This window comes from Cygnus atratus, chromosome 12, assembly GCF_013377495.2.
Source record: "Cygnus atratus isolate AKBS03 ecotype Queensland, Australia chromosome 12, CAtr_DNAZoo_HiC_assembly, whole genome shotgun sequence".
NCBI classification, from domain to species: Eukaryota; Metazoa; Chordata; class Aves; order Anseriformes; family Anatidae; genus Cygnus; species Cygnus atratus.
In genome coordinates this window covers 14,546,718-14,574,240 of record NC_066373.1, presented here as the reverse complement: position 1 = coordinate 14,574,240, position 27,523 = coordinate 14,546,718, and the positions used below count along the sequence as shown (strand labels likewise).

Here is a 27,523-nt window from a genome sequence, read left to right as displayed (position 1 = left end):
TTTACAGGTGACTCCTGACAGATGGAGAAAAACCTGAACACTGGTGGTGGTCACGAGAAGTTCATTGTCTCTACTGTAACATCTGTAAATGCCTGAATATTGCATTTATTTACATGGGTATCAACACAGTCTAGACTGCCTCCACTCAGTGAAGGCTGAGGCCTTGGTATGGTTTGTTTTTTTCCTAGATTTAGCTCTTTGTGCTGAGAACTCCAATGAGAACAAAACCATTGACATATTTGGCAGAACATAAGCCTGTGAAATGTAGAAATACATAAATAAATGAAATCATGTAAGAAATTAGTTGGAAATTTGTCAATTATAGGACAGGATATTGTGTTTGATAAAAGCTGCTGTGACTTTTAAAGATTGCCTGGGTTTTTGTGGCAGATATTTTTATTACATTATACCAAGGGTCTGAAGGGGGGTAACGAGTGTTAAAGCCAGGAGGAGATGTGACATACTTACTGACTGAACATTATTAAGTCCGTTTTCTCTGCTTGACTATGCACAGGTCAGTTCCTGATGGTAGTTGGACTCTGGGGGGAGATGAAGAGAGTTCAAATTTCAGGACAGTCTGCTTTAGTGTAACCCTACTTTTAGTCTGCATTTTATGGTAAAACTGAACTGGACTGACTTTTAGAAGGCACAACAGCTAGGAAAGGTAGAGGGAGAATTGAAGACAACAGAACCCAGAATTCTTTCCCTTCAACTATGAAAAGCAGCGAGGTCTCCTTAGTGTAGGAACGGTCTTGAGATCACCCAGCCCAGGAAAATGATAGAAATGCTGAACCGTTTCCTTTCTTTCCCATCAGTCTCCCACTGTGCAGAACTTCAAGATGGTATGGTCTTACTGGTGTAGCTTTTGGGACCTTCTTACTCTTTTAAAAACAAATGGAAAAACAGGAGAAAAAAAAGAACACCACAGAATTACTTAATAATGCTGTAAGTGTAACATACGTAATACATTAGATCTATCAAGCTTTTCTGTTAGCTCTTCAAGCTACATATGTTCTTGCCCAACAGCAGCTATGTGCTGTAGCTTATCTGGAGATTTTTATCTGCGGTATGTCTGTAGGAATTTTTAGATTCTGTGTGTGCTGGGGGAAAAGGGGAAAAACAAGCTTCAGTTGTTTTGTTTTGCTTTTGATTAATCTCAGTTTTGTCTGTCTTGCATGGTCTAGATGTTTGCTGTTATGCTTCTCAATCACATTGAACCAAAAAATTAATGGACAGGAAATATTGACCCACATGGTTGTATCTGGATGGATTAATTAAATCTAGGTGGAGCATTACATCTTGGACAAAAGCATTCATGTAGACCTATAGCTGAAAGCTTTGAGAATGGCTCTTTAACATTACGGACTCTGAGAAACAACATTCCTGTCATTGATTGAGACAGAAGTTCTAATACAAGTGATAGGACAGGTAGGTGTTGTCATGGGCGTAGCTTTAATGTAGGAAAGAGGCACTCGTTGGGTGTACGTAAAACTTAGCACCAGTTGTAGCACATCGAGATGCAAGCAGTCTGCAGTGGTGCTTCGGATGTCTGTGTGTGGGTGTGCTTTGTTTTTTGTACTGCTGACTACTGGTGGTGTTATTCGTGTAAGTAGGTTAAATTGACATGGGTTTTTGCATTTTTGTGTGTGTTTTTTTGTTTTTGTTTTTCTGTGCTAGTTCTGCAAAGAGCTTGGATAAGATTGCTGTGCAACCAAGTAACTTTAAAGACAAAAATACTGATGTGACAAAACCACATTTAAAGAATGACTGTCTCCCCTCCCTCGATTTGTAACATAAGTTGACATTGAAGTCAGTGAAATATAAATGTGTTACATTGCTATTTAGAAGTCATGTAACTTGCAATGTGCATCAGTATACACAAACTGCAGGAATACTGAAGATCAAGTGAGCGTCGTGGATTTGTAAGACCTGTTTTGTAGGTCTCGTTTAAAATTGCAGTGGGTAAAGGAAACTTGTGTGTTACTGTCCGTTAAATTTTGTTTCCTTAAATCTTCTGGACAGCTATGTTACCAGTGTATAATCATAAAGCTAGCATGTTTTTTTTATAGCTAGTTTAATTTATTTATTGAGGCATCAGTGTTTTTTATGCCTAGAATTACTGTTAGCTCAAACAAGAGGTGGTTTTGTGATAGCGAAGTGCATTGGTGGTTAATCATATTTTAGAAAGGGAAAGATGCACGAGTTACCTTCTTTAAAAAAAAAAGCAAAACTTGATAATATTTATTTTCTTTATGAAAAAATAGTCATACTTGATTTTCTAGCTATGAATCAACTTTTCTTTACCCTAACATAATACATTTACATTCATAAAACCCCTTAATAAGCTTACTAAATTGCATTTCATAATAAAAAAATGTAAACTTCAAAATATTTTCAATAATTCTAGAAACTGTAGGTGTATCTTAATAATATTGATAATTCTTCTTTGTTATCAGGTAGTATCAGAAATGCACGTATAGCATAACATGGTTTTAACACAGAAGTTCTGTAGATGAAATGATTGTTTGTTTCCTCTATCCAAGACTCAAAAGGAATACGAACACATTGATATCCATTTATTCTGGTAAATGTTGCTGATACCTGTTGCTGGAGGACTGGTGTCTGTACTCAGTTTTCTTTAGCATTGAAGAAAACAGAAGAGACTGAAGAAGTTTTGTTACTTATTATTACTCTTTTATGCAAATACAGAAAAGCTAACTAATATTTTAATACATCTTTTATTTTTTGTCAGCTCCTGGGCTATAGCGAGAAGCCTGTAAACCTGCAAATGTTCATCGGCACGGCAGATGATCGCTACTTAAGACCTCATGCATTTTACCAGGTGCACCGAATCACTGGAAAAACAGTTGCTACAGCTAGTCAAGAGATAATAATTGCCAGCACAAAAGTTTTGGAAATACCACTTCTTCCTGAAAATAATATGTCAGCCAGGTACATTGCAACTGTGTAGTTGATATGTGGCTTTTTTCCCCATTTGTACAAATGTGAAAGAAACATCTTGTAAAACAGGAAATTTTCCACAAGTATGACTCATGATTAAGCTAGACACAACTCTTTAAATGTGCCAGTATTTAGAAATAAGTCCTCAGGTAACATTAGAAGTAATGAAGTAGAGAGACAAGGAAGCTCATATAACTGATGGGAAGATGAGTGAATGATTCTGGGGTTCTGTTTTCCTGTACGGTCTGTATGTATGTATGATCCCACAGCTGTAGAATTGCATGGGGGTTATAATTGGCTGGTGGGTTTGTTTGTTTTTTTTTTACATAACAGGTGACTTTTTTTCTGTGAAAGTATAGCCATGCAGTTCAACTGCCTGTTTCTTCGTTGAATGTGGTCATCTAACTTACCGTGTCCTTGGCATTTTCCTTATTTTGATTTTTTTATATAGTTTTTATTTTTAGCAGTTAGATTATTCTCATGTTTTAGGTCCTGCCAGATGGAGTGTACTGAATAATATTTTAATACCAGTTAGTTTTAGCAACAATTACACTGCTTTTTTCTACCTGGAGAGTCAGTGAACTGAGTGAAGCGTAATTTTTTATTAATGTAGCATATTTATTTCTAACATATACTTCTGAAGCCAGCTTAGATTTTCCTGAAGTTACACGCTAGTAACCACTGAATGCTATGAACCCATAAAAAGTCTTCAGAAGCTTCTGCGTGTGTTATTTGATTAAAGTATGCATGGCTTATATGGATAATGAACAAGCACATTGAATGATAGCTGGGATGTGATCATTCTCTAGTCCTTCCTAAGCAGCACTAAATATCATCCTTGTAAATGATATTTACTGTGTTAAACAACTTATTGTGAAAGTTAAACAATGTGCAGTTAAGTGGAATAACAATCTTTTAAAGGTTTGAGAAAGCAGCAACTAGATGTTTGCAAGACAGAACAATGTTTAAAGAGAATACTTGCTGCCATTTCTGACGCTAACAGATATGTTAATGGAGGCATTAAAATAACATTAAAAATAGCATAACGTGGGGAAAAAGTGGAATGTTCTCCATTCCTTAGCAGAAAGACTTACAGAGTATACTTTAGCAACAGTTTGATTCATTTTCTTCCATTTCTCTTCTAATCCATCCTTTCTCACCTGTCTCCAGTATCGATTGTGCGGGTATTTTGAAACTTCGCAATTCAGATATAGAGCTCCGTAAAGGAGAGACAGATATTGGAAGAAAGAATACCAGAGTGCGGCTTGTGTTCCGTGTTCACATCCCACAGCCTAGTGGAAAAGTCTTATCTCTGCAGACTGCTTCCATACCTGTTGAATGCTGTAAGATTGTTTTAACTGTACATAATTTATAGCCATGTTTTCTGCATGTGTCAGTAGTAATGTCATTCTGACAGTATTTAGTGTCAGAATATATGTAACAATTGTGTGACAACCATTTTGTGTAAAGAGCTAAATTGTGTAAAAATAGTAATAATTTTATTTAAAGATGGTACTTGCCAGTGGGCAACCCCATTTGCTGTTTGGGGGAACAGCAGTGTTTTAGGTTTTAATCCTAATATTGCAGTCATGCAGCTAGCAGCTTCAGAAGTTCCTGTATATGAAGGGAGGCAGCCCATGTATCTCAGTGAAAATAAATACTCATTTTAGGAACAAATAATACCATTTCATTTACAGGAGTCTGTACCATTACTTACCCAATGAACAGCTGAACTTCTGGGGATTTTGTTTTTTAAATGCTGGCACTAAGGAATCAAAACATGACCTTAATCTTAATTATTCCTAGAACTCATTTTATCTATTAAATACTAAAGTAGTTTTTAAACCAGTGTTCCCAAATTAAAAATTTAATTTGCTGTAACAGTAGAGACTGTTAGGTTTTGTGACTTCTTTGTGTTTCTTTTCTATAATTACATAATTTCAACATAATTCTGAAAACAAAGATAAATACACAACTATGATATTTATATGGTTGTTTTACTCTCACCTCTGATTCTTCAATTTAGGATCATAAAAGAAATATTACTATGGTTAAAATGACGGATTATTTTCTTTTTTATTTTTAAAGCTCAACGATCTGCTCAAGAACTTCCTCAGATTGAGAAATACAGCATCAGTAGTTGCTCAGTAAATGGAGGCCATGAAATGGTAGTGACAGGATCCAATTTTCTTCCAGAATCAAAAATTATATTTTTTGAAAAAGGACAAGGTAAATCTCTTTTTTTTTTCCTTTTTTCTTTCTTCTTAAGAACAAAACCAAAACCACTACCTGAGCTTGACTTTATATGTGTTCTTCATCTCTTTTATCACTTTTGAAATGGTTCTGGATTAATTTCAAACATCAAAGGACTCCAGAAAAGAGCATAGTTTGTATTTTTCTCTGGAGAACTAGTTTTGTTTAAAATACTAAAAACGTCTGTTCTTCAGGTACAAAGTATAGACCAGGCAGTTATGGAAGTATGCCTGGCAGTAAAGTTACTGTTCACATTATGAAAAGCTCTTAATGAAAATGAAAGGCTCTAAAACTTGGATAGCCTAGTAAGACTGTCAAAACACAAACATTTATCTGTTTTCATTGTTTTTCCCTGAACTGCAACATAACACACAACTTCCCTTGTGATTTTGTTTTGCTTTGGATTATCATTTTAACCGTGACACTCCTTTGCAGCTAAACAAAAAATCTTTTGAAAGCTCTAAGTAATATCCTGGGGGGCATAGCTTAAGTCGTTAGAAAAGAGCAGTGCTAGACTTGGGGAAGAAACAGACTGTGGAATGTCAAAGGAAGTGGTGTTTTAGAATAGACAGCCTTTGGAGCGCACGGTACTTCGTGTTGATTTCTGTGAAAGTTTAACGCTGGGGGGCACGGAGAGTGAGTGACGTATTTCAGTGAGAATAGCGTAATACCTGTGACAAACCTGAACTATTTTTTGCTCTGAGGCTTTTGTTGCAATCAAAGCTTTTTCAAAGGCATTTGCTTGGCCCTCCTGTTACTTAAAGTTGAAAAGTTTAAAACTTATATCCACTCCTATAGAATAGAAGCAGTGGATAATTGCTGTTCCAGTTAAAAACTTCACACAGCCTGTTAGTAAAATCTACTTTCTTACACAAATTCAAAATTTATGACCCTTAGAGTTGTATTTTAAGGGGTGATTAAGTTTCGATGGTTGCATCACAAACGTACAAGTTCAGTTCTTTGTAATCTGAAATAGGTAGAAAGCTTAGTAAATGCAAAGTTACAAACAATACCTGTATCAGAGGAATAGCACTAGATCAAAGTGAATAATTAGTAGAAAAGCATTGCTTTTTATCTAGCTAAACCCTTTTCTTCATAGCTTTGTCTTTTTCCAAAAACAAATCATTTTCATCATTATGCAAAATTAAATTGCTATGCAACTACCTAAACTATAGATTTTAACACCCCAAAGCCCTATGAAAATATTTTTGTTTTGTGATGTACATAGGTGTACATATATGCAACTTACTTAAATATGTTCTGTTATCCAGGATTCCTTCCTGGTTCTGTAGCAGTTCTGGATACATGCTGTGATCTTAATCCTTCTTCCTTAAACTAGTATCCATGAAAAATAGTTGAAAGTTTTAGGATTAGCTTTCCTGATACAGGGACTTCCTTTTCTTCTCTGATTTTTCCTTTAGTATGTAGAGCTTAACATGTGAGCAATTTAAATTATCACTACTGGAACTTGAACACCTGATTTCAACTTTTCAGGAAGGAGTAGCAAAAGTAAATCATTAAAAGGAAAAGCTTGCAGCTAAGTCCAATTCCTCTACATTTTATCTTTTCCTTAAATATTTAAGTAAAAATGTGGTATTGATTTTGTTTTAATTAGCAAATACAATATAAAGTGTTTTTTCCTACATTATATTTTGACACCCAACTTTTCAAGCTGTATTTTTAAGCCCCTTTAAAGAAGTACTGCTGCTAGACAGTAGGTTTCTTGATAACCTGCACTAAACCCAACAACAGAGAGAATAAAGCCTTAGGTTATGCTAGGTGTGAGCAGGGAGAGGTTCACCAAGGTGAACTTATCTCCCTCACAACGCAGGCAACTTGCCCTGTAGTTGAATTATAGTCTTTTAGTTCAGGGGCTGGTATTTGTCTTAAATATATAACCTTTGGATATGTACACGAAGATATAGTATATATTCTCTTTCACATGGTGACTTAACCTGTAAGTCTTCAGCATGTTTGTTTGAATAATCAATCAAGTTAGAAGTTATTTAACTTTCTTTTTAAAATGTTTTGGAAAAATAGGAAAAAAACTCCCCCAGCCACTTACAGTATACACTGCCCACTCTGGAACTAGATTTAACTGTATGTAATCAGGAGTTCTATTAAAATGCAGAATCCTGCACAACAGCCAGCTTCACAATGTCTGTAGTGTTGAAACTCTGAAAGCATCCCTGTACTTGCAGGCTGTTTACAGTATGCCTGTCAGCTGTATCTCTCCCTGAATTGCCTCTTTATGACCGAAAATAAATGCAGTTTTAGATGATGTATTTAAGGATTTTAGAAAATGCTTTTTGCTTGAATTATTTGTAAATTTCTCTCAACAGATGGAAGACCTCAGTGGGAGGTAGAAGGGAAAATAATCAGGGAAAAGTGTCAAGGGGTAAGAAACTTTCTTTTTCTTTCTTTAGAAATCTTTGTTTTCAAATGAGAATACTCAATTTTCATTGTTGTTCTGAAATTTAGAATTCATTTAGTAAAGTAGATCATTGGCTGATTCAGACAGACAACTGGAGACTTCTAAGTTGGCCTAATACTATAAAGTAGCTATTAAGATGATACGTTGAAGGAATTGGAAGTAGCATGCTTGCTGTGAAAGCATTGAAAAAATAAATTCAGATTTAACTAAAAGAAATCTGAAGATAATTTTTCTAAAATAACAAATAATTTCCAGTGCATTCAGATTTTTCTTGCAAGCTTAATGATCTGAATTGCAGTTCTTTGACTCCTAGAGTATTTTATGCTCTGGCAGATAAACAAAGCATCCCTTAGATGTGTCTTCTTAATTTCAAGTGTTACCTTCAGAACACTTGGGTTTAAGAAGAAAAAGGTCTCCAAATAACAGTTCGCTTATAGTACTATTTTGTTATGTAATATATGCATAAACTTTACGTTTATCCATTCTGGAATATCAATTTGCTTTAGTTTTGTAATAAAACTGTTTTAGTTCTGTAATTAATAGTAGTTTCATTTGCATTTAATATGTAAAGCTTTTTCATTTCAACTTTCATATAGGCAAACATCATACTTGAAGTTCCTCCATACCATAACAAAACTATTACAGCTGCAGTTCAGGTGCAGTTTTATCTCTGCAATGGCAAGAGGAAAAAAAGCCAATCTCAACGTTTTACTTATACACCAGGTATTAAAAAAAAAAAAAAGCTGCATTCTATTTTGCCATGTAAAATAGACATTTGAAAGTATATCAGACCGTCTCGTACTTTTTATAGATAGATAAGACTAGCTTTGAAAAGTTTGTAAAACACCTTAAACTCATCTAATTAAAAAGCTGAAGTTTAGAATATTAAGCTACAATGCTACGCGCACAGCCAGGCATTTCTTTGTTATGCTTTTTACAGAATAATTTGCATTTTACCAGTCTTTGAGAATGATAGTGAATCTCGGAATTTGCTCTTCTCAATACCCACAGTGATGGTAGTGAGATAACAGAATATGCATTTTTATGCATGTTTTATGCATTTTTTTTTCCTTCTTAGATATTCCAAAAAACTGCTTTATATGCAAGGAAGGAAGAAAAAAAAAGTCCTCTAGACATGTTGCGGCATATTCAGAGGAAATAGCTTGGAACATAGCCAGGACTGAAAATTGTGCCTATTTCAGTTAAAGTCTTAATCCCTTCCTTTTAGCACAAGAAGGTGTTCACTACTATCTAGATACAAAATACCTACTACTTTGCCTGCCACTTTCTTTCTATTAAGAAATTCATGCATGCCCACTTAGTCAGTTCTCTTGGTGCTAATGATGGAGCTAGATCTTCTAGGACTATTTGGAGTACTTGAGGACAGATAGCTGAAGACATCTTTAAAGTCAGATATAAATATTAAGACAAACTTCTTGAAGCTAATTTGTATGGTGGCAAAGAAAGCTTCTATTAGTTTCCACAGTTTAAAATAAGTTTTGCTTGTTGTGCTCTAAAATACTTCATGCATAATTTGAGCAATGTTACCTAGGTTTGTGGTACACTAAGTATTCATTTATGTGTTACCAAATTTGTGATGTTTTTCAACAGTTATTCTTACAAATATCAGCTCCTCATACAATTACAAGAAGAATCTTAAGTGATACTTTTGTATGAAAAATCCATATTTAAATGGTGAAATGAAGTAATGAAACTTACCGCTTAAATAAGAAGCTATTTTACTTACAACTGCAGCTGTTACTGTACAAACCCTTTAAAAATCCATTTTATTTTTAAAAAAACAGTGCTTCTAACATGTACTGTTTAAAATAGAAATCAAGCCATTAAAAATGTTAGCATTTTTCTCCTATTTACGCTTAAAATCAGTATTTTCATGAGCCTACCTGTGGCTTCAAAAAAAAAAAAAGACCTGTAACAAAGCATACCTATTTAGAACAGTTGCCATCGCTGAAATTAGGGAATATACTTAAAGATATACTGCCCTAAGAAAAACAACACACTACTCAGACTAATGGAACTGAGTTGCTAAAGGTCAGCAGTCATCTTGATCAGAGGCTAATGAAAGTTTGAAATGTGGATAAAAAAAATTTCATTCACCTTTTCCTAGTGCCTGATACTGCACTCATCTGCCTGTTTTCAGTGGAGCCCGGCAACAGTCCCCACAACACACACCTTTGATGAGTGGATCCTTTAGATGTACTGGACTTCCTCTTTTTTGCAACTTTTTCTGAGTTGCAGATGTCTTTAAGAACCATACACTGCATAGGAGGATAGTTTAGAAGGGAAGAGACCTGCCTTTAAATAAATGCTGGAAGGATTCTTCTCCCTTTATATACCTGTAATGCTGACCCTTTAAAGTCCAAGAAAATGAAAGCAGAGCAAGAGGAAAAGGGAAATTAGAACAAGGCCAGTAATGATGCTATTGTGGCTGTTGAACAGCAATTAGTGTGCATTTATCACAGGATACAAATGAGTCGGAATTGTAACACGCTGTTTTACTTTTTCTAGTTATAATGAAGCAAGAGCACAGAGATGAGGTGGATTTGTCTGCCGTTCCCTCTTTGGCCCTGCCTCACACAAGCAACGTCCAGGGCCTACATTCTATCCGAACTCAGTTGCCTTCACCAGAGCAAGGGCATCCTCATGACAATTTACTGTCTACATCACCCAGGAGCCTTGTGTGTCCAGTTCAGCCGGCATACACAGCAATGGTGACCTCAGCAGTGTCCCACCTGTCGCATATGCAAGGTAGAAACCTTAGTCCAAGCGAGGAGTGTCACGTTTTGCCCCCTGCTGTGGTTCAGTCTTTTCAGGTAACATCAGCACCTCCTGTGAGGCCTTCCTACCAGCCTATGCAGTCTAACGATGTATACAATGGACAGTCTGGTCTTCCCATGAACTCTGCCTCCAGCCAAGGATTTGATGCTATTTCATTTCAGCAGGACACAGCTGTACCTCATTTGATAAATCTTAGCTGCCAAGCTCTACCACCAATGCCGTTCCACTCTTCAAATCCAGGTTCTGTGTCAACATCGAGTACCGCAGGGCACCCGCTAGCACACTCAGCCCATTCGGGACAGTCATCTTCGCACCTACCATCGATGGGATACCACTGCCCAAGTGCTGGGCAAGGCTCCATCCCTTCTGCAATGAGTCGCTCGCTTGGGCAGTCTTCTCCCCAGCTGCAGCAAGTCCCATACCATCCTACAAACCCAGCATCTGCTTCATCCCCATCCCCAACAGCTTCCCACCCTATGGTCCATTCACCGCTGTCTGGACCTTCTTCACCCCAGCTACAACCTATGCCTTATCAATCTCCTAGCTCAGGACCTGCCTCATCTCCCCCGCCGACCACTGTAAGTCACTCGGGACAGCACTCCCCTCAAGCACACAGTCCAGCACTGGGAGGTCTTAATGCAGCTTCGTCCCTAGTACACCATACCGTATGCGATTCATCTCCATTTTCACCAGATGGGGCAGCTATTAACATTAAACCAGAACCTGAAGATCGAGAATTGAATTTTCAAACGATAGGACTACAAGACATCACACTGGATGATGGTAAGCGGATCTAATATTTTAATACTGGGATATAATTACATTAAACCAACAGGTGTGGGAGAGGGCTGTTTAATTTAGGACACTCTTTACAAGAGTAAATTTGTACTATCAAAATAGTCATTTTTGTGCCTAAAGCAATGACTTATTTAAAACTAATTATATCAGCTGTAGTTATGCAGTTCAAGTACTTTAGTCTAGTTTGCTGGACTTTGGTTTTAGTCATAAAACAGGGCCAGAAGATTAACTCATACATACTGACACCTTATATACAAGGAATTAATTTGAAGCCTCTTCTGATTGTCTTACTGGTATGTTTCAGTGAAAGTCCTAACAATGTCTGAGTTGCATAAATGTAGTCTGGAGTCTTGTTTCATGGGGTTGTCCCAGTTTTGATGGACAACCTACTTCACTGAAAATATAGCACACGCATTTTGGCACTTAGTCTCTTCATAGGCATTCTGTAGAAATGCTGTTGTCATTCAGCACCTCTGCTCGCAGTAGCTGTTTGCTTTTTCCTTACCACTTTGGCTACATTTTTTTTTTGAGAAATTCACTTGCTTACCATAAACAAGGACCATGGTGGAAGACATTCTAATGCTTGAGGCCGGACTACAAAGTCCTCTACTTTAAATACTTGCACAATGTTAAGTTACAAAACTTGTCCAACCAAGTGGAAAGTAAGAGAGATCAGCTCCTAAGCATCGGACTGTTTTAGGCATAGATGAGAAGCCATTTAAAGAACATGTCAGACTAAAATAACTGAAGGAACAGAAGGCCTGCACTTCAGAGGTGTTTGATATTGATGATGGGAATCTTACTAGTATCTTTTTTCTACAATAGCCGTAACTGTAATTTTTGTTATCGTCCTTTGTAATTATTTAATTGCATCAACAGTAACAATACCATAAGGATTTAAGCATAGGCCATCTGTTAAATATCCTTATCAGTCCCAGTTCCTTGCCTAAATGGAACTTTGCTGTTGTAACCTCCAGTCGGTAGTAAGAAAGTTTAGTAAGAAATGCCATTAAGACACAGCATACTAGAAAGAAAATGAGAGAAAGTGATAAAGCAGTTGGGCTTTCAGTTAAATGGCCACCCTAGGTAAATAATATTCTGATTTTAGAAACGCTGCACAATCAACCAACTTTCCTTAATCTAGGAAAGAAGGAAGAGACTGATCCTTTCAAGGACTTGGGTGAGGGGAGAAGAGGAAGGCTTTATGAAACAGAATGCCTAGAAAAAGAAATATATATCTACTTCTATGCTTTAGGAGTGAGAAAGAAATCTTAAAGTTTCAAAAAAAGTGTCATGGTAGAACCTGTCTTTTTCTCATCCTGCTTCCCTTCACACCCACCAGAAAGATACAGGAATAAAAAATTAAACCCTAAAAACTAAATACTATAGTTAAATTTAACACAACCTAAGCAGAAGTGTTTCGCATTTATGAGCGATTCAGCAGCTTGTCTGTACCTGTTTGGGAGTTAGAAGGAATGCACAGCAAAGAAGAGAGAGAGATTTTTTTCTTTTTTCCTATAGCATAAATACTAGCTGCTTTTAGAAATATAAATATCTATAATGAAGCGTATAATAATATAATCTATTTATATATATAATGAAATTACTGGGTTGTTTCTGTGCTGACAAACGTATTTTATACTTTGAATCACAGGAAAAGCTGAAAGAGATGCACTATAAAAGGGTGACCACTTGCTAATACTTTAGACGATTCAAGTGACCACAGCTTTAATAATTATTACTTCTTAAATAATGCTGGTTAGAGAATTTTAAAGCTCTGATAACTGGTGATTAAATGATACACTTCCTATATGGAAACAGAACTTGGTTTTAATACTAAACAAGTACTTGGCAGCAGCTATACATTTATAGGCACTGAGCTTACATTCATTTCAGTTTAATATTACTGCCATACAGTGATTAATTCATTCAGTGTTAGGATTCAAAGAAACAGAAAAACTTGCTTTTATTTTATTTTTTATTTCCAACCTCCAAATTTAAATTAGATGTCTAGCCTGAAAGCTGCTGTCTGAAAAATCTTGAAGTGTATAGTGCAAAGACACAAGCTGCTCAATACTCTCAACATGAATAAATACTTCCTCCGCTTAATCAGTTTTAAAGTAGAAAACATGTTTAGACAGGAACACTCTTTTTGTAATGTATCTAATATATTACTGTGGTTTATAAAATAATTTGAAAAATTTGCTTTTGTTTATAATTGAATTTTAGTTTCCATGCAGATAGAGCTAGACACAAATTGCGAATGAATTACTCTAATGTTATAAGAACTATGAAGAAAAATCCAAACACAAATGCATACGTAGATAAATATTGATATGGTATGTTCTCCCAAGTAATTTATCAAACCTGAAAGCTATATTTAGCTGGAAAACAGGTTTCTAAAGGTGACCAATTTAAGGCAAATAAACTGCTCTCAAAATAATAGTAAGGGAAAGCCAATTAAATTTTTTTAAATCACATCTGGATTAGAGTTGTTAAATGTTGAATAATATTTAAGTCAGGAGGTTAAAACAGAAAACAACACCCTGATACCGTAAATAATCTTCTTTCTTTTAGTAGTGTGCAGGATTTCAAAATCAACATAGTAGATACTTTATTTGCCAAGAAAATATTTGAACAAAAATTCAAGTGCAGTACAGAAGTGCTACTTCTAATTACTAAGCTTAGCTAGACAGAGTATGATTATTAAAAAAAATAATAAAAAAGTAGCTAGTAGTTATATCAGTTCCGTTAAACAAGACGCCCAAAAGTGGATTTCAGTACCTCTTTAGCCAACATTCAGGCTTTTTCTTCAAATCCTGACTCTGCTCCCCTCAAATCTGAAACTTAATGTAGAACTACAACGCTGCTTCATCAGCACTCAAACCAAGAGCATCTGGATTAGTCTTGATCCAGCATCTACTGGAAGGTGTAACCTATCTGGATTCGCCATTTACAGTTTCTGCAAAGTCAAATATGCTTGGCAATGACCAGAATGGAGTGGCTTTTAAAATCCTGTTTTATTCCCTTGCCCAATATGTAGTAGTGCAAGTCGGGCTCTGTTTGGATTATGAGTGACAAAAGATTGCAGAATTTAAAGGTAGATCCTTTACTTGTACATCTGCAGAAATTACACAGAATTTCATTTTTTCTTCTACTGAAACTTGGGTAGTTTTTTTCCTCATTTTTGAACAGGATCTAATTGATGTTTTAGCCTTTTCTGATCACTTCCTTGCATTTGCTTGTGTGTATAGCATCACTCCTCTTCCCCACAATCCTTCCTCCCCCCACTTAAAGAAACAAAAAATCAAAGTGCATAAGGGCATCTAGATATGAAATTAGAATTACATTACAGAAAATGTTTGAAACGTAACACATATTCAAAGTAATTTGTAGTGTATGCTACCACTTAAAAGACGTTCTGAAAACCAGTACTTTTTCTGCATAGGACTTTCCAATAGTCAATTTGCACAGGTGGAGAAACTTTTGGACTGGAACTGCATAAAAGCAGGTTCCTACTCTTTATTTGTCCCATCCCTTTCTCTTCCTCCTCCCCTAGTCTCTCCCATGTTGGACCTCCTTTTTCCCTTAACTGCTTTCACCAAGTCTGTCTTCTGTACATCTCCCCAGGCTAACTGTTCCCCATACAGATAGCAGAATATTTAGGGCCGCATGCAGGTGTAAATAAGAAGGCTAACATGACAACCAGGCAGCCGGTCACTTCCTGTATCCATCATCCATACCATGCTATGTTGTGTACTCATCTAGTGAAGGTCCCATTCCTTCCCGACTTGAAAAAAGTAAGTCAGTTAGGCTCCGTCTCGCCGTATGATGAGGCCCTGTTAATTTTTTTCACTGTTTTTAAGAAGTGCTCCTAGTGTGGCGGTTTGCCTATCCCACTGTCAAGTTTTAAATTTAAAGCTATTCTAATACTATTGATCTAAAACTTAAGCTCTTGTGTTTTTTTTGCAGTTTAGGTGTGAGTTTACCTTGGATTTCACGGCTTTCTAAAGTGATGAGATTTCTGTATTTAACCACTTTCAAGGTATTATGTTAGGCTATATTCAGCAAATCAGGATGACCTTCTGCTAATCCTCTTACATTTTGTTACTCGTTGCATCTCCATTACATAAAGCCAGAGATTAGAAAATTCAGTATGTGGATTTATTATAAATCATAACTAGAAATCCTCTAACAGTTCTGTGTACATAAAGCAATAAGTCTGCTTTGTCAGGCATATTCCACGTAGAATTCTAAGCCACTTGCATTCATTCATTTTAATAGTTCTGTGATAACTCTTCAGAGGATAAGTTCTTTTGCTTGGAAGCTCAGAAATTATTCAGATCTTTACTAGAAAATCTGTGGATCTTTACAGGCATCTTTTTACTTAAGCTTCATCTTTTAACTTAGCATCACTACTCGTATCCTATTAGCAGTAACTAATAAAGTTTTTGGAGAATGACTGTATTTTCTATTTCTATGTATTTAAAATTCACAATTAATAGGTTGTTCTTAATTAAGACAGCTTCTTGCCAAGCAAAGCATTGAAGGTCAACAGACACTAATATTATATGCCAGAACAAAATGGTGCATCTTGCGACATACATGGCATGGATTTCTGTAGCAAGAACTCCAGCCTGCATTGTACACTGAACTCAGAATATTCCTGATTCTAAAAGGCATTCAGAAAATGGCACTGCTTGGATTGTTTAGTAAGGTTGTGTTTAAACTCCCATCTTTCTTAGTATTCTGTTTATTAAGTATACATTATCAAGTAAACAGGCTTTGCAATAAAAAGCAGTATACAATTCTTACTCTTCTCATAAGCTTTATGGGCTCCTGCAGTGACATCTTGAGGTTGAGTAAGGTTATAAGGCAAAACCTGACATGTATTGGACAATAATGGCACTCTGCTTTTAGGATTGGGTGTTATGAATAAAATAGAGAACAGTCCAGACTCTAGGCAGTAGATTCAAGGGATGAGGTTGGAATAGTAATATAAAAGTGAAAAGGATGTTATCATCCAGGGTTGTCAGCAGTTAAAGGATGTTATGGCCATATCTTCTAGTGGAGTCGTTCATAAAATTGAGGCCGGGAAGGCATCTTTTGAGAAGATCAGTTACAGACTGCTGATGTATTAAGAACTTTGCATAATTCCTGAGATCTCTGTGACCAGCTAATGTATGAATCCTCCTGTTTGTCTCTGAGAGCTGCAGAACACCTCATATCTATTTCCAATTAAATACACCTAGTTGTACCACCACAAAAAGATTCCCACTTAAGAATTAGGACAGGTTAGAAACTTATTTTGGAAATGCAACTGTTATGTCTACATCATGGTGCAGATACTACCACTAGGAGCAGAGCTGAAGGGAGTTAGGCATGTCATTGCAACACTGGCAAAAAATACGCTTAGACACTTCTGCACTGCTTTCCACAGCCCAGCATGTGGCCTCCAGCTCCAGGATTCACGCCTAATGCTTACTATGTTAAACTGTGTTTAAATTCATGTATTTTCGTGCTTGACAGAAAGGGTAGTGATGTGACTTACATGAGTTGGCTTCACTACAATATATAAATGCAGAGTGTGACATCATAACCATGACATGGACAGATTTTTGTTACTGTACAGAATAACTTACAGCTTGTGCCATGACTCTGCAGCACCCACACACTGTCTATATTAGCTATAAACATTATGTGCCCATGAAAACTATACTCCTCCTAACATTTCATACGTCCTTATTAGTTTGGTTTTTTAAAAAATAAAAAGTAATTTTTAGTAAAGTTGGTGTAAAACCCAAAACTTCTAAAGTAAGTACGTCTTATGGCTTGAAGTAGTAAGTTGCAAGGTCACTCATCATGTCCTTGAGAGTTTGCCATTGCAAACATGGCCTTCCATTTGCCTATTTTTGATCATCAACCCCTAGAGTCACAGCTGGCTGCTCCACAGCAGAGAAGACTGAGGGTTAATTATAGCCTGGCAGCTGCTGCCCTTTTTTTTTTTTTTTTAAACAGGAAAGTTGACACTGTACTACTTGCTGGGTCTGTGGAGTCAAAAACCAGGCTAAGTATGCGGTGCTAACTGTGACGTAGTTGCAGGGCTTCTCAACATAAATGCAGCTGATAGAACTCAATCCAGAGTTGACAAAAGAAGGCCTATATCCAAGGAAGCATGTGCTGCAATCTGTCCCTAATGTTCTTTGAGGTTTAGTGATCCTCGTTACATCTGTAAATACAATAATTCAGTCTACTATGATCCAAAACACAAGTTCCTAGCTGGATGCAGGAATACCACCAAGCCTCGACTGTTGGTACAACCTGCCAGACACTTACATCAAACTGCCTTTTGCAAAGAACATGAAAACCCTACTCTGGCTGTACCAGCACCACAAACAATGTGCATTCTAGTATAGTTTGGGGGATCCACTGTTCTAGAAACAGCAAATCTTCCAGTTTAAGTCTGGCTGCCCACGTCTTACTCAGCTCATAGCAGTAAAGGATATACAGGCTTTTAATCAGGTAGTGCTAAAACAAAACAAAAAACCTAAGTTACTTGAAGAGATCCTGAAAACCAAATCGTAGAACTCCATTAGCTTTTTGGTCTGCCTGGAGCCATAACAGAACTACAATTTTTCATTGCCTTACACCTCTGACCCAAGTCTGGTGCAGCTAATGGAAGCGGTAAAAAACTTTTCTCAGCTGTTTATGAAATGATAAGGTAGAAAGGTATTTTCAGTGTATGGTTATTTGGTACCTCAAGTTCTATCCTACTTCACTGCTCATGGCACAAAACCCTTACACTGTATTACACACTTATAAAGGCTGTTGCTTTATTTACCACGTTTCACAAACAACAAGTATTGTGCCCAAGGCACATGCATGCTTCATTCCAGCAGGTGCTGGCAGGAGACCTGTTACACATACTACATACAACATACAGCGTCAGGAATTTGTAAGAGTGAAAATTCAATACTGTCACCAGCTTTGTAACTCAAATAACTCAGAGTCCCTCTATGTATGAAATTAATTGGGAAAAATTTAATCATATTTCTCTGCTAGAGTGACAGATAATCCTTACTGTATAAACGATGCTGACATGATGCAGACAATGTTGCTTAAAAGGAGTAATTAATTCCACTGTTCGCTTTGGAGGCTCTCACTGTGATTGTTGTCTGCCTCTTTGAAAGCCTGAGCTTTAAAGAACACTGTGAAAAAGTTCATTTGTTTCATCCCCAGGTAGTTTTCTGCCTGTCTCCCTGGATTCAATGTGTATTTAAATGTCACTTTCCTGCTGGTTCTACCAGCTGGTGAGAAAACGCTCTTTTCTTAATCTCCAATTATTTGAGATGAACTAATGAAGAGTGAGGTTTTCTCAAGAGTTTGTCCTTCATCTGCTCCTTTCCTTCAAAATGGCAGTGGGTATTTCTTTGAAACAACTAATGCCTTCCACTTCCTGTTTAAATACATGCAACTTTATGCTTTAAACAATTAAGCTTGAGAAGTCATCCAAAGAAGTAATTCGAACTGCTTGAATTTCAGGAGGGAGTGAGAATAAACTTCTTCATTCTCCCTGGAGTCCTCCCTGAGCACTGCTTAGAAATCATGCTGGCAAAACAGATGTGTGGCTCTATCCAGAAGGCACAGTTTAGCCAGTTTTCATAGCAGTTTCATTAATTGTATTAAAGGCCCATTTACAAAAATGTGTGGCTCCATCTTAGACAGAAAAGAAAAAAAAGGTATCCAGGTGTAAGTTCTGCCTAGTCACTAATCACAGCTGCATAAATACACTCTTGTTGGTTAAATTAATAAATACACCATTCTACATTCATTTTCCCCCCAGGAACAGTTCAGTGAAGTACCGTTCTCTTCCTCCTTGATCTCTCACAGTGCCTCTGACAGAGCCACCTACACCAAGATAATGCTTTGTTTTCCCACATTGCAAACTGTGTGGCCTTACTGACTGAAGAGCAGTACCTTGGGCAAAATATTCAGATAGTCTGACAAGTAAGGGGAAGCTAACAGCTGTTTACAGGAACTGTTTCCATTGTTTAAAGGATAAGAATAATAAAAATAAAGGTCTTATTTACTAGCACTACCATGCCTACCATGTTCAGTGGAGGTGATGTCAGGAGGTATAAGCACTTTTAATTTGACTGCATTAAGTAAAGCAGGTTGAGAAAACTGAAAGAGGAATGTTCTAAACCAACACAAATTCTAAATGAAATTTATGTAGCATAAAGTTCACAATTATACAAGTAGGTAGACATCCAGAAATATTAACCATTACCTTTATGGCTCTGGCTACAAATTGAAAACTAATTAAATATATAAGATAAGTGATACTGTTTCTAATAGACACTCTGACAATTTATAAATAGTTATGTCGACGTATGTAGTAGTTGTGAATGAAACTGGGTATTTAAAGTTAGTGCTGTTAAAAGAAAACTGAAAGTCACTTCCTGGTTGAGTGAACTGTAACTTCTTGGTTTAGTCCAGTCAGTAGTTATGTCTGTCTTCTTCTCTGACACAGACAGTTTTATCTCTGACCTGGAATACCAGCCATCAGGTTCAACAGAGAAATGGACTCAACATTCAGCACTCATGTCCAACTCGTATGTGGAAAATCTAGAGGGTGAGTCTGCTTACGGAAATGCTTCAATGTTTAAAATTGGAGCACAAAGGAGAGGGGAAGGTATTTTAATAGTCCTAACATATATAAGTGAAAAGCACTATATAGTACTTAAGTATTGCTATAATTGGACACCTGTGTATTCTGAAATAGTTGGAAACTTCAGAAGTTGTGAACCAGGTGTACACTCACTCAGTAAAAGCCTCCACCTGAAGTATATATAGCTGCCACAGAACTTCCTGAGTGCTGTAGAATCTAGTACAATAACAGAAGAGGATATGAAAATCTTAAATACAGCCAAGGTTGTAGAATGGCCAGATCAGTTAATTCTGAGAAACTTAGGATGTTTCTCCTTTTTTAAAAAAAGATACAGCAATGTCAATTTAAATAAATGGAACGCAGTGGCATACACTACCAGTCTAAGTATCAGAAATATGGGTTTCATAAATAGAGTTCTAGTTGAATGTGTACTATATAATTGGGAAAGTTCATCTGGATTTGCTTGAAGGTGCTTTCAGCTTCTTTGTCTTACGTATAAGCAAGGTAATTATGCACCGTGGCTCTTTTAAGTAGTAATGTTAGAAATTGACAAGTGGTATATTGGACGTGTTTGTATTTGTAGTCATTTTTCTTAAGTGTTTTTCACTTTACTACAAACATGCCTAAAATGCCAAAGAACTGTCCTGTCCCTTTACATATATATTCCATATATATAAATAAATGGACACACAGTCATGTACATACACTCATATATATGTAACATGTTTTACTTTCCCTGTAGATTTTTAAAGGGGAATATGTGTAAGTGTACATTCAATTTAGAGTTGTTAACACTAAAGTAACCTAGCTCTGTTACAGCCTTAATAAAGCTCTTACACGATTAGTGTGTAGACTTACCTTAGATTTGCTCACATAACTAATTTAAAATAAATCACACCACTGGTCTTTTACCATCTTTCAAAAACTGACTTAGTCCTGCTTTACTTAAATCATCAGAATGTGATCAGTAAGGTAAGTAGCTACACTTCAGAATGGCAAAACTTGCGAAAAGACTCCCTACGCTGAGTTGACATTTCAACATCTTGAAACGGCAAACTGATTAGTAAAATACCAGCTCTGGCTTAGATTATTTCTGTGTTCTAGACTATTCCGTGTGCAATTCAGGATCTAGTAGGTACAAAATGATTGTTGAAGTTCTTGAATGATGGACTCAATGGAATAATAATAATAACAAAAAAAAGCATGTATCAGTCTTGTCAAGTAAATGGTGAGACAGAGGTTGGCAAAACCCAAAGGTAGAATTACAAGATGTAAAATAAGACGCTTCTGAAAGGGCACACAAATGGAAAACCAGACCCAGAGAGGAACACACTTATTCACGAATGCTAGCATCTGAGAAACACGATCGGGAAACATGACATTTTTTTAATTAAAGTAATAGGTATTTCATCTAAGAAAGCTAATCAGTGAGATGCTAATCCTGTAACGTAAACTAATATTTACACAGGAAAGCCAGAAGAATGGTTCTGCATCTTAAAGAATGCTTAGTGTCAAATCAGACAAAAGAACTGTATCAATCACTAGGATGGATGCCAGGCTTAAATTAAGAGTATAGCTTCTGAATTACTCCACTGAACAGGACAGCAACCGTAACTGTAGCGTGCTGCAGGAGATCAGACAATGTGCAAAGGCAGGAAACACACGAATGGAATACCTGAGTCATCCTTTATAGAATGGGTAAGTGTGACAAGTGCTTCATGGAGCGCTAAGTCATGAGAGGAACCCACAAGGGGAAACATCTCTTTATTTGGTCCCAAGTAGTGTACAGGAAGAAATATATTTTTTTAACTAGCTCATTTTGTCACAATTTCAGCATTACAGGCTGCAACAAACTTCAGTAGCCCTTTGAAAGGGGAACTGCAGGAAAACAGTAAAACTTAAGAAAAAAATAGATGGTCAAAAGGGTAAAATAGTTGCAAGTGGTCTGCAAACTACTTGCAAAGGTTCAGACTAAGCGTACAATTACCGGTTAGAGAGTCTAGAAGCTGTTTCCAAATACCAAAAACAGAAAAGAACATGAAAATTGTTAGGCTAAACTTGAAACCTGACCAACAGATGACAAATCAGGAATTCGGTTTAAAGTAGATAACCATCAACAACCTTAGAAAATATTTCGTGTTGATGTTCACAGCCAAGAAACTTGTGATTCTTATGCCAAAGTCCTTTGAAAGAGGGACTTAACGCAGGATCAGTCTCAAGGTGATGTATCAGAACAAGGGTTTCGCAACAAATAGATAAAACAGACAGTGACAATTCACTGCAACCAGATGAAACGCCATACAACAGTTATGGAAGAGTAAGCACCAGTTGAACTATTAACCACAACGTATAACCTCCCACTTAACCTGATTTGGAGCCAGAGGACTGGAAGCTGATAAATGTCACACTGCTGCTGCTGAGCTATTCAGAATAGTGAAAAACAAAAACTGGCTGAAAATATCTACAGGAAAACCTCGTGATTAAAGAAAATCAATGTTACTTAAAGTAGTGGAAATTATGGTAAGGGGAGGAGGAAACAGAAAAAAAAACACTGCCCTATTTCCATATACACAGTGACAAGCTCTCTGGACTATTTTTATTTAAAGCAGTCTTAAATCTAAAATGGACAATTCTATGAAAATTTGGTTGTTTTAAAGGGGTGAGTAAATGCCAGGAATGAGTATGAAACCAGCAGAGAACAAATACTACTACATAGATAGGGTGTGTGCTCACATGTCAGTTATGGTCCCCTTCTCTCCTCCCTGAGCTCACAAAAGAATTAGGTGCTGTTTTGTTTAAGGTCAATCAGCAAGCTCAAAGATTTGGAACAGAAGTTCCATTGAATCAGCTAGCTCTCTCCAGCCAGGAAAATGAATGTTGGGAAGATGTTAAAAATGAATGGGTAGCTTGGAAAAGCTAACAAACAAAAAAAACTTACTGGGAAAGCAAATGAAAAAAGTGTCCAGCAAGTGAAATAATGGACCGATACAAATAAAAACCACTGATATGGCTACATGTAGTTAACCTTTGGAACTTACTGCCTCACAGTGTTGCAGATGCCAGAATTTTGCACAGACCCAAAAGACCCCTGTGAGAAAAATCCGGATTGGACTGTTCAGCACAAAAGATACTGTCTTAGGAATTCCCTCGGCCAAGCACGTTTTGAAGCCTGGTAGAAGCGTCATGATGTTTTTTTCCCTACTTTTCTCTCTGTCTCTGTTATTGCTCATTACATACCTAGTTTGTGATGTGAACTGGTTTCCTGATAGTCCTCCTTAGAGGTTTTCAGGCAGTATTTTTGACCTATGAAAACCTAAAATGGCAAGTGCTTATTACAGAGACCTGTAGAAAGGACTGATAGTAGATTACCATGCTGATTATAGATTACCAGCTTCCTGCAAGGTAAAGGAGGTCACTTCATTATTACTGGAATGTCCTTTAGGGTTCAGGAATGACTTATGTTTTTCTGTGTTCCTGTACAAAATATGTGGCTCTTAGCATTCACAGAAACTGGGGAAATGAGGTATAGACCAAATTAGGAGGATGCTAGTTCTGGATTGACATTTCATTGAAAAAGAAAACACCCTCACTTCTGATGTTAGAACTTCAAACACCTATCTCAGAGTTTACACTACATTTAAGTGTGCTTTTATTCCAATATGAAATATGTAGTAAGATGGTACAAGTATGCAAGATGACTCACAAATTGTGGCTCAGTCTCACACTGAAAAGGTGACATTGTAGAATTGATGAAACAAATAAAACAGGAGGAAAAAACAGACCATACAAATAAATCAAAGCATCAGTTCCTTTTTAGAACTTGTTACTGCAAATTCTTAAAGCTGTTTTTTTTTGTTGTTATTTATTTATCAGAAAACAACCTATTTTTAGAAGTCACCAGCTCTTATGATGTGATGTTTCATAACACAAGAACCCTGTTCTGTTCAAAGCAGCTACTGCAGATAACTCTTCGTAGGTGAGAATTTCTCCCAGGAAGTTGGTCCATACGGGACACAGGACACATCTCCATTGGAACAGCTGACAAGATTACAATTCATAGCTGTGTGTGTCACTCACAGCACAAATGGCTGAGCTGTTTGACCCAATTCTAGTATATTTTAAAACTCTGGATTGCGAATTGCAACAGTTTAAGGAATCTTCACGAACAGTCTGGCTGTTCATGCAGCTAGCAGCTGGAACAATAGCTTTATCAGCTGTCCCAGTGTAAGTCTTCAGGGAGCAAGAGACGAAGTCCTCTGACTAAAAGTTAAGGGGGTGGCAAGCGGGGAGCAGGGAAGGAGCTTCCAAAGAGTTGTGGTCTGGTTTTTATATCAAGCTCAGTGGCTCAGCTGTCTTTCCTGTGTGTAGTCAGCAGGGACTTAAAAAAGCAAACAGAACACTGTGAAATCAAAACAGTGGGAACAAACTGGGAAAACAGAATGTGTGGTTGCTCTTATTTTACAAGCTTGACAGCAAACCCCAAAGTCAGAGCTGGTTATCTTCTACTCTGTTCCACTGGTATGAGTGTTAGCATGCTGCTTATTTTTTTTTAAAGGTTATGGGGGCTGAGCCTCCAGATGACTTTCAAACTTTTTAGATGCAGCACAGGGAGCCGGAAGTGGGGAACCTTTGCAATACATTACAATCTTATCAGTATTTACAGGTCCAATCTAATCGGCCTGTAGCAGAAGGTTTTTTCTCACCATGCTAAATTCAGTTCTGCACCATCTATTTTTAACTATCGGTATAAATCTGCCAGCCAGTTTAAACTATGTATAGATAGTGGGAAAGAAAAGGATAAAATTATTGCAAATAAAGTAACAGCTAAAATTCTGAAGTCTGGGATAACTGCTAAAGAAGTGAATAAAATAGACCCTGGAAAGTTATTAAAATAATTTCCATTTAACAGCTTGATTTAAAATACCTGTTTTGCATTTTGATCCTCGCCATATTTGACAGTCAAGCTTTCAGAATGCAGTTACTGCTTTTGTAGTGGAAGAACTTGTCATATTTCTACACAGATTGTAGTGTGTGCCACTGCTCTCATTTTTGATCTGATCTAGTCATTATTAAAAGATAAGCAACCTCAATTGTTAGCACATAAATCATCTGATAACACTTTTGATGTTACCCATGCAATTGACATTGATCATCTAAAAACAAGTTTAGGTCATCAGTACCGAGTACTAAATACTGGCTAGATCTCTAATTATTTGTATGTAAAATATCTCTGATTCTTTTGGAAGTAGAGGTCTGGGGTGTGGGATTAGTAGTCAAATCACCTGGCATAAACATACCAAACCGGCAAGAGTTTTAGTATGGAAATTCAAAAAAAAAAAAAAAAAAACAACACAAGTAGTAAGTTGAAAAAGTCACAGTCCTATTCCCTTCCATCTTAGGACTCAGGAAATTGGCTCACCTCAAAAAGGGAACAGAACTATAAGCTACACTACAGGAATAAACCTGCCATACCATAGAACCTTAACAGCATACCCAAGATCAGTATTGCTCAATCCTGAGCAGGCTTTGCAGACTTCCCCAGTAAACTTACGTTGAAGGAAGAAAGGAAATTTTATGAAAAAATGTGTGCATGTATTTAAAAAGAATAATATATCTTGGTTTCCCGGCTTCTGTTTGCTGATTGAATAGCTTTTGCAGTTAAGTAAAAGGTATATGAAATCTTTCTAGCCATATTTCAAGAACAGCATGACCCCTACAGCCCATAGTTGAAAATAGAAAAGGTGAGATAAAGCATTTTGCCACAAGTATAGAAAAGAAGTTTTCTTTCTGTTATAAAGCCCTGTCAGCATACCCTGAGCTCTGGCCAGTCTCAGACTGTTGAACTAGACTTCCTTTCCCAATTTGTCATGTAAGAATGAGCCAACATTACAGAAAATCTGTGTTTATGTTCCTGAATTAAGCCTTCAGTTTCAATCACAGAGCAGTAAATGTTCTATGGTAATATTGACCCTGTATGGAGGAAGGTCACACATTCAAATCCTAACTTGTGGATTTCTAATTTAGTCTTTAATATTAATTTTCTCAATCACAAATGAATACAAAGGGGAAAGCACCCTATGATTTTTACATTGTCTCATATATTTCTCTGCAGTCTTTTACTCTTCTTACCAATTACACGATTTACGTTTTAAACTTTCTTAATTTCTACCATCGCACTGTCAGACAGAAGTTAATTTTGATAATGCTGGTAAATACAGGCTGTCCTTCACAGAAAGCCAAATGTATCCCAATTTTGATATGTCCTGGCATCTCATTAATCGCTGCCTTAAAGCTGGGTGGTACATCTCTTCCTGAGCTACCCCAAAGGGCTTCAAGGCTGCCTGATTCAACATGACTTCTTTGCAATGGTAGGGTTTTCCTACACTGGATCGGGGCTCCCCGCTGTCCCCTTACAAGCACATTATCAGAGGACTCATGGAACAGCCTTGTCCCCATGTCTCCAACCCAGCAGCCAGGCTGCCGTGCTGTGGGTTAGCGCACTTTGATCTTGGCTGCTGACTTCTGCAGTCTGCACTTTCTTTGAAGCATTTCTGCCATCATCTGTACTTAACGTAAAGCAACCTACAGACTTCTGGAGTGTGCTTCCCCTGGCCATTTGTTGCCTGCAGATAAATCTCTGTTGGTCACAGGCTAAAAATGTTGCCAAAAAAAAAGGTTCTGTAACACCAAAATAGCAAGTGTAACAGAGATACCACACTGAGATTAAAAACAAAACAAAAACCCACTACAAACTAACCTGTAACTTTAATACTCTACCTAATGAATTATGCAGAACATTGGCAGATAAAACATCACATGACCAGCTATTGTTTTCATGATACAATGGGATTTAAGGAAAACGTAATGCCACATGGCAATGTGCTATTCACTTAGTAAACACCTTTGCATATGGGAACTACAAAATGTTGAACAGTATAGACCAGTTTGATGTGCTGTTGCCTACTACAGATATATATATCTAAAATCTATCAAAACGTAAAGGAAGTAAGAGTCTAATACTTTCAAAACAAAAACGGGATTTAGCTATGTTGCTTTTTATTGTACCACTCATCAAAGTTTTAATAGTACTGAATAGCTGCAGTGCTGGATTTGCACAAAGCAACCTGTTCAGCAGCATGCAGCAGATAATTGTTAGGGGTCCCACAGAGCAAGCCAGTGAGTACCCTGACAGAAACTGAGGGAGCACAGTACTTAGGCAAAAATCTGAATTTTGCTTAGGAAAAAAAAAAAAGAAAAAAAAAAGTATCTTGTTTTTTTTTTTTACAGCTGTTTACTTATGCATTATTTTGATAAAATAAAAAATATTTGGAAAAGCATCCTACCTGCAGTCACACAATTTTCAGTGGCATAGAGCCAGTTAAAGTTCTTTGAACAAAATTTTTTTTAAGCTTAGCAAATTGCAGTCTTGCAGTGCTCAAGGGAATTTGTTAGTACATAGGTCATCTGGACTATTTTAACCTTTAGGCTACCATAGTGTGTATTTTTAAACAAACTGTCTTTGCACTCATGCAAGAGAATACCATTGTCATTGATCGACTGTTAGATAACAAACACCTCCTCCATGATTACATATGGGTACAAGACAT

The 27,523-nt window shown here is 36.9% G+C and overlaps 1 protein-coding gene across 2 annotated transcripts in view; it reads left to right on the top strand.

Moving 5' to 3' along the window:
* The window catches only part of NFATC3 (nuclear factor of activated T cells 3), a 66,559-nt gene that overhangs the window by 34,610 nt on the left and 4,426 nt on the right, over positions 1-27,523 (top strand). Inside the window, exons 4-10 of one of the 2 annotated variants that reach the window (XM_035543808.2) lie at positions 2,753-2,952; positions 4,132-4,304; positions 5,050-5,190; positions 7,557-7,612; positions 8,245-8,371; positions 10,178-11,230; positions 19,779-19,880. In XM_035543808.2, the coding sequence (XP_035399701.1) occupies positions 2,753-2,952; positions 4,132-4,304; positions 5,050-5,190; positions 7,557-7,612; positions 8,245-8,371; positions 10,178-11,230; positions 19,779-19,880 (1,852 nt within the window). The remainder of the gene's footprint in view (positions 1-2,752; positions 2,953-4,131; positions 4,305-5,049; positions 5,191-7,556; positions 7,613-8,244; positions 8,372-10,177; positions 11,231-19,778; positions 19,881-27,523) is intronic. The other variant, XM_035543809.2, reaches the window with a different exon arrangement.